The sequence below is a fragment of the Adiantum capillus-veneris genome, chromosome 5 (genome assembly GCF_014529385.1).
Source record: "Adiantum capillus-veneris isolate H3 chromosome 5, ASM1452938v2, whole genome shotgun sequence".
Taxonomy (NCBI): domain Eukaryota; kingdom Viridiplantae; phylum Streptophyta; class Polypodiopsida; order Polypodiales; family Pteridaceae; genus Adiantum; species Adiantum capillus-veneris.
The window spans coordinates 47,480,166-47,488,110 of NC_140935.1; the positions used below are offsets into that span (position 1 = coordinate 47,480,166).

The 7,945-nt window shown below is 38.8% G+C and overlaps 1 protein-coding gene across 2 annotated transcripts in view; it reads left to right on the top strand.

Annotated features, from left to right (window-relative positions):
• Nucleotides 1-2,764, top strand: part of LOC147457256 (uncharacterized) — a 52,137-nt gene extending 49,373 nt beyond the window's left edge. The window contains exons 3-7 of one of the 2 annotated variants that reach the window (XM_086512195.1): nt 319-405; nt 492-545; nt 952-1,188; nt 1,277-1,588; nt 2,144-2,764. In XM_086512195.1, the coding sequence (XP_086368321.1) occupies nt 319-405; nt 492-545; nt 952-1,188; nt 1,277-1,588; nt 2,144-2,527 (1,074 nt within the window). In that variant the 3' untranslated portion in view covers nt 2,528-2,764. The remainder of the gene's footprint in view (nt 1-318; nt 406-491; nt 546-951; nt 1,189-1,276; nt 1,589-2,143) is intronic. The other variant, XM_086512196.1, reaches the window with a different exon arrangement.
• Nucleotides 2,765-7,945: the final 5,181 nt, after the last annotated feature.

Below are 7,945 nucleotides of genomic sequence, written 5' to 3' on the forward strand. Positions count from 1 at the left end.
GTTAGACACACACACAGAAATTTAAGGACCAATGCAAACCATTTGACCTTACAAACAGGAGCTAAAAGTGCTTTACCATGTAGATTTTCATGGTGCCTTGCCTGAATATGTCAAGGGATATTATGCATGCAAAAGGTTTGGGGGTGTAATTTGTTTGAGCATCCTAGCATGCATGTCAAATGTAAACTAGATACTAAGCACTCTTATTAGAGATAATCAGTCTTTGATTCTTCTAAAACTTATCAATTTTGTATGGTTATAAAACACGTTAATCTCACTATAACCGTGAAGCCTCATCGTTCTTTCTCAATCAAGCAGGAGCTTGAAGAACTAGTAAAGACTTATGAGTCATGTTGCAAGAAACACATTAGATTCTTGGATTTTCTATGGGGCTTGAGAGAGAAGGTAGCTCATCTATCTCTACCAAAAAAGAATTGGCTATTTTCTTTTGGATTACAATGACCCCTTTCCTTCTATGTATTTTCATGTAGCTCAATGCCTTCCGAGAAGACTTAGTGAGGAGGGCATTTAAGAAGCTAGATCAGGTATCTTTAAATATTTATGATATGTTGCGAGGTCCGTGCACTTTAATGATATTCATGACGGTGAGCTTTTAATGCAAAGACCACGCATACTATGGGTATATTATGATATGTATTATTGGGTATGTATCTATACACTTGATGAACATAGGTTGAACTACAATATCGATACGAATCCATAGCTCCATGTATGTATGTGCGGGATATGTGCCTCAATCTAGATAGAAAATAAATTTTCTGTCTATTTATATGCATGTTTACATACACATATAACTTAACATGCATCAATGCATGTATCTTTCTATGTATCATATTTTGTAAGAAAACATTGTGGTTGATAATGTAAAAGTGTTACCTTGAAGAAGATCAAGGAAACATGTTTGAACTTCCTATGGTGGTGGCAATGTAGCATGGAGATGGGTATGTGACTCATAATAGACTAAAAGAAGTCTACAACGCAAAGTGCCACCCGGCAGTTATGCTAGAAAGATTTGATGTGCACAAGGTTACAGAGGCATTCCTTGCCGCTTCCTTCGGAAACATCGAACGGATCACCTTACATGATTTCTTGGAGTACTATGCTTTAATAAGCTCCACCATCGCATGCGACGATCGTTTTGAAGTTCTTATTATGAAGCATTGGAAGGTACAATCAGAATTGGCAATTAGGACCACATTGGTATTTGAATTTTACAAAGCCAAAATTCGCCCTTTAATAAGGGTGGAATTGGCAGGTGGCCCCAGATGGTATGGAGGTGGATGATGTGATAAATAAGGTGAAGCTGATTGTGTACAAAGACAGGATTCGATCTCGGGAGTTCATGAGAGATTTTGACAAGCTTCGAGGGCGCCTCATCAGTGAGCCACAGTTTGCATGTGCCCTCGACAACTCAGCGGTTGAGCTCACCCCGCGCCAGGTGCGCGCTTTGGCTGACAACTATCGCGTCCCCGAGGACCCCCAAAACCGTGTTTGCTGGACCGCCTTCTGTGACGAGATTGACACCGTCTTCACTTTCAAAGAGCTCGAGAAGACACCCTGGAGACAGGTGTGTCTCTCTCTCTCTCTCTCTCTCTCTCTCTCTCTCTCTCTCACACACACACACACACACACACACACCAAAAAATGGACCATACAAATATGTCTATTTGTCTTGTGTATTATGTGTCATTGTGCATGTAAATGCACGTGCATAGATACGCATATATATATGTGTGTGTGTGTGTGTGTGTGTGTGTGTGTGCATTCTGAACACACATGTGCATACACAGTTTGTATATGTGTATGTAGCATGTGCCATTGTGTGTGTAGACATAAGTACATTAATCCTTATGTATATGTATACATACATATATGCATATGTTGATAAGAGCTTGTGTTTACTTTGAATGTAACGTGTTTGTGTGTGTGCTGTGTGTGTGTGTGTGTGTGTGTGTGAGAGAGAGAGAGAGAGAGAGAGAGAGAGAGAGAGAGATGTGGAGAGATGTACAAGTATTTCTGTCATTCTTTATATGTGTTTTTGTATCATAGCTCTTGCATTGCATGGTCTATGTACATAAGCAACCCCTTTGAATATCTTGTTTGAAAATGTAATTGTCATTAGCCACCACTGGTCCCGGAACTCCGTGGGCTTGCACCACAAAGGTTCGAGGTCGGTATAGTAGAGCTTGGGGAGGAGAGGCAGGCGCGTTTCGCATCGTTGCTTAGACGTGTGCGAGCAGAATGTCGACAGCGACGCATCAGCACGCGTGGTATCTTTGATGACTTTGTGAGTAATCGCAACAGTAGCAAGGCAGTGGGCCATGTCACCAAGCATCAATTCTTGCAAGCGCTCGCCTCCAAGGTGGGCCTCCGCCTCAACAGTGATGATGCAGAACTATTGATCTCCAAGTTTGACGATCTTGCTAACGGCATGGTCAACTATGTCGCCTTCTCCGTCGAGGTTGATCCCCTCATCCCCCACCTAGAAACTTCTCCCCACTACTAAATTAACCCTCAACTTGTCTATCTACAATTCATGTTATATCCTTTTCACTTCCTATATAAAAATTCTTCCACGTGGCACATTATCCCCTAAAACACATTTTTCAAGAATTTGAATCTCTCTGGATTGTCCTCCTCCAACTATATATATATATATATATATATATATATATACACATATATATATACCCCTAAAACACATTTTTCAAGAATTTGAATCTCTTGAGATTGTTTCTAAAAATTCTCTTCCTCCATATCCCCTAAAACACATTTCTCTAGAATTTGAATCTGTCTTGAGATTGTTTCTAAAAATTCTCTTCCTCCATATGTGTGTGTGTGTGTGTGTGTGTGTGTGTGTGTGTGTGTGTCTGTGTGGACGTACCACAACAACAAGTAAACTCAAATGGTGATTAGACATCACATTAATTATGTTTTGCACTCGAATAGACACAAACGAAAAGTATCAGACAAATATCGTCCAAAAAAAGAGAGAGATAAAAGGCGGGTAGATAAGATGACTATTGCCAAAAATAGTTAAAACAGATTTTGTCTGGTGTATGATTGTGTCTACATGCCATCTACATTCAAGTTATCAAATGGTATGCTCACACGTCGACAACAAAGTTATCATTTCAATGTGGACGGTAAAAAAATTGGCGATTGTGTCATCGTAAACGGTCGAGACAGATTGGGATGGCCATGAAACTTTGCAGGGCTAGGGATTTAGGTGCTTTCCTTGCCCCTGCAATGTTTCATGGGCATCCACTCCCGTCTCGTCGGTCTAGGATGCCACAATCACTAATTTTTCGTTTTCGCTTCGACATCACTCCTAAGTATAGTTGGCTTGATGATTGTTGTGAGCCAAATTGAATTATGAAAAAGCAAAAGATCTTATATATGTTAATCGATCCTTCTTCTCAATTCTTCTTAATCAACCTCAGAAAAACTACCAACATACCCTTGAGATTTATGGAAATTCCCAATATACCCCTTGAATTTCAAAAATAATTCACAAACACCCTTCATATTTGGCCAAAATTTCTCATAATGCCCCTCATGTTTTCCAAAAAAATTCCCAAATTGCTCCTCAATTAATATTGCAAATATGTTTTATAAGTAATACATTAATTTTTACAACCATTGTAACTAGAAAATTATAGAGTTCTTGAAACTAAGTTGTTGGAGTAGATGTAGCAACTAAGATGTTCATTGCCATTACTACTAGAGGTCCTCTTACTAATCACACCACAAGATTTTAAATGACCTTGGCTCATAGATCCTATTCAAATTAAGGTTAGAGATTCAAGAGCACATTTGCTAGCTAAATATAGCCCCTTGCCTGCTAAATATAGCCCATCACATCAGCATCTCGGCCCTTAGCTTCCTACCTAGTCCTACCATAAGCATTACTCTCCCCTTGGCGAAGCCTTTTTGTCCTAAAAAACAAAAAGTGGTGATATCTTTGTAAGAACACTTATGTTGTCCATAGTGGCATCCTTCACAGATCGAGTTGTCCATTTAACCGGAACATCGTTCAGTAGGAGGTTCAATGAAATCAAGAAGAACGTCTTGATTTTTCACATTGCCCTCCCGTTTGAGAGTGAATTTCAGTTTGCTTGAAGCTCGCTCATAGCCATCTATGTTGATGAATCTGACGCATAGCCATGTATATTGACAAAGCCATATATCTTGACAAAGTAAGAGTTGTTGTATGTACTAAGCATGCCCATTTGGGCTCGCCCATAGTGACCCCCAATGAAAGATCATTAAGACATGTTGCAAAATGTTTCCCAAGTTTGTATGCTGATAGCATTTTTCAAACTTTGGAAACTTTTATGTAACATGACCTAAATTGAGACCTTGCTTCACATAAATACAACAAAAAGATAAGATAGGATGGAGCTTGTGCTCATAGCCAACGGATGCTCTTGATGTGACAACAGATGTCATGGAAAAATAAAATCAACCTTGTCAATTGTTCACAAATAATTGACTTTGTCAAATTGTGACAATAGATAGCTCAGGAAACGTAGCTATCAAACTTCATCTAATTACCAAACTCTGCTTGACCAAAGCAACATCTGCTTGTCAAGTTGGCATTGTTGAAATTTTTGCAAGATTGAATAAGTTCAAAATTTACAACTTAAATTTTACGTACTTATCATCTTTCTGGAATTACCACCCTTGGCATCGAAAGTCATAGCACCCTGTGATATGGCTATTGACGTTTAATTCAACTCATAGCTATGTATGTCAATGTGCTTCTAATGTGCTTCATGTATTTAATTTTCCTTCACTCCGGCAAGATGTATATGCTTTGGAGTGACCATGCACCCAATGCATATATAGATATGGAGCCGTGCTCCTGAAAGCCTTGCTTTTCTAGAAATTTTGATGACTTTTTTGCTCTTTTGAAATGTCCTAACCATTCATTAAGTGCTCCGTAGCTCCTTGCCTTGCCGTGAAAGGACAAGGAATGGAGGAGACTTCATAATAATGAAAACCCACTTGATAGCACAAAGAGGATATAACCAAGTTTTGGAAATTTCAACCGCTTCTTGTAGAGATAGCCGTGTTATTTTCCTCAAGCTCGTATAATGTCTCTGCAAAATAAACTCTAGATCAAATTAGAATATAAATAAATTGAACAATTCCTAACCTTTTTCTAGCCTCTTTGGTTTCGTCAATCTTCTCTGCAGTCCCACATTAGAGGCATCCGTGGTAAATGCCTGTCTTTGCTCTTGCAAACCCCATGGATTTTATATAATTTTTGCAAAGATTGGGGGTTGCAAGGTCGACCTCCATGCATATCCATGGTTCTCCACGACCATCACCATGCCTTGCATGGATTCTGCACGAGTTATATAATGTAATTGCCTACAATATCAACATGTTCTGAAAGTTGCGATCTGGGAGTTATGGAGTTGTGTAATTTCCAAAATTGTAGGCGTATTGCATGCCTTGCATATAAATTTTTTGCATGCCTTGCATAATCTCCCCATGAGCCAGAGTCGAGGCGGTTGCTGCTGATAGCCATTTTTTGGCTCTCATAAATAATTTTAAGAAGCCACTTCACCCCACAAAAACACCCTAGCACAATGACTAGGCTCGCTTTTTCATTGTAAATAGTGTGCGTGCGTTTAGGTTTTTATCATATTTTTTTTATATATCAAATCATTGAGCGAGTCATTGGGCCATGTCTGCTAAGTAAAATTCAATAATTTGAAGACAACATAGTATTAACTCAAAATGAGTCCAATTAAGATAAAATGAAAAATCCTTGTGCAGCGCACTATTCAAAACCCCCATATATAATGTATATTTGTGGGTTAATTAAAAAATTCCTTTTTTTTACACATATAAATGAATAAAGATGATCCCTTATTTTAGAATTTTTTTCCAAAATGAAATATAAAAATCCCTTTTATAAACATATCTCCATTAATTTTCTTAAATGGTTTGCATTTAAAAATCTTTCCTACTGAACTCATGTCGTATATTGACATTAGTACATAGTGCACCCCCCCGAGGGAAAATCACTTCCATATTTGTGTTTGCTATTTAGGGTATGAGGTGTCCCCCCAAAACTCAAGGAAGAAGAGTTCAATAGCGAGAACTCCGTAAACACACTCAAAATTGCCTTTTGATTGTTACCATATACATATGGTAGTGATCTGTGTGAACACACTAGGACCGTCGGGGCATTTTTCCCCTCTTTAGGAGGTTTTTTCCCCCATGCATTGTATATACGCCCATCACTCTGTCTATCTTTTCATTGCACACTTAGTAATACACTATATATTTGGACGATATATTTGGCTCTAAGCTTCAAATGTACCATGTCTGCTAAGTAAAATTCAATAATTTGAAACTCAAAATGAGTCCAATTAAGATAAAATGAGTCCAATTAAGATAAAATGAAAAATCCTTGTGCAGTGCACTATTCAAAACCCCCCATATATAATGTATCTTTGTGGGTTAATTAAAAAATTCCTTTTTTTACACATATAAATGAATAAAGATGATCCCTTATTTTAGAATTTTTTTCCAAAATGAAATATAAAAATCCCTTTTATAAACATATCTCCATTAATTTTCTTAAATGGTTTGCATTTAAAAATCTTTCCTACTGAACTCATGTCGTATATTGACATCAATACATAGTGCACCCCCCCCGAGGGAAAATCACTTCCATATTTGTGTTTGCTATTTAGGGTATGAGGTGTCCCCCCAAAACTCAAGGAAGAAGAGTTACATAGCGAGAACTCCGTAAACACACTCAAAATTGCCTTTTGATTGTTACCATATACATGTGGTAGTGATGTGTGTGAACACACTAGGACCGTCGGGGCATTTTTCCCCTCTTTAGGAGGTTTTTTTCCCCCATGCATTGTATATACGCCCATCACTCTGTCTATCTTTTCATTGCACACTTAGTAATACACTCTCTATTGTGTGCCTTGAGATTCCTTCATCTTCTCCAAGCTGTGTGCATTTCTCTGCAACCCTAATTCTAGAAATTGGTATCAGAGTAGGTTGCGTCCTCCCGGGCTTAGTTGCTAGTAGCTCCAGCACACGCCTGCTCACTTTCTCTGATTTCTGTGAGCTTTGGCGAGCGTTCGTAGGTGGACAAAAATTTTGGGTAAGCTCGCAGAGCTTAGTCTACTCAGATTTCTGATTCGGGCTCTTTTCGGCCTCCGTTTCCACTACAGTCAGGTCTGTGCAGGCAATTTTGTCATTTTGTGTATAATTTTTGTCAGTGCCAAATACTGCATAACAAGTCCCATACAGTCTATTGCGGTTTGTGCTATATAGTACGTGCTGGTCTCACTCAGTTTCTCCTCATTTCGGGCAGTTTTTATATCAGGTGCATGTATTTTCCATGGCTGACAACAACACAGATGTGTTCAAGATGTTTGCTGCTGAGGACAGATTGGATGGGGACAATTGTCCTATGTGGGCTTACATGATGCAACATGTTCTTGTGTCAAAGGGTGTCTGGAATATTGTGCAGGGCATTGATGTACGTCCTGGTTTTGAGGATGTAGGCGATGTTGAGGATGTTGCAGGTCTTGTTGCGAGAATTGCTGCTATTAGAGTTGTTTTTCCCACGGCAGAACAAGCTCGTTGGGATGTAAAGGATGTGCAGGTTCATGCATTGATTGAGTTGTCTGTGAAGCGTACCATTATTCCTCACATTCATTTAGTGAAATCTACAAAACAGGCTTGGGATATTCTAGCAGGTCTTTATGCAAGCCGCAATGAGGCTAATATTGCTTTGCTGCGTAAAGTGCTGGAATCAAAGATTATGCATGAGGAAGATGCTATGGACACTTTCCTTATTGGTGTCAAGGATATCAATGAGAAACTTATTTCTGCACCTAAAGTCATTTCAGACAGTTCCCTTATGCAAACTATTCTT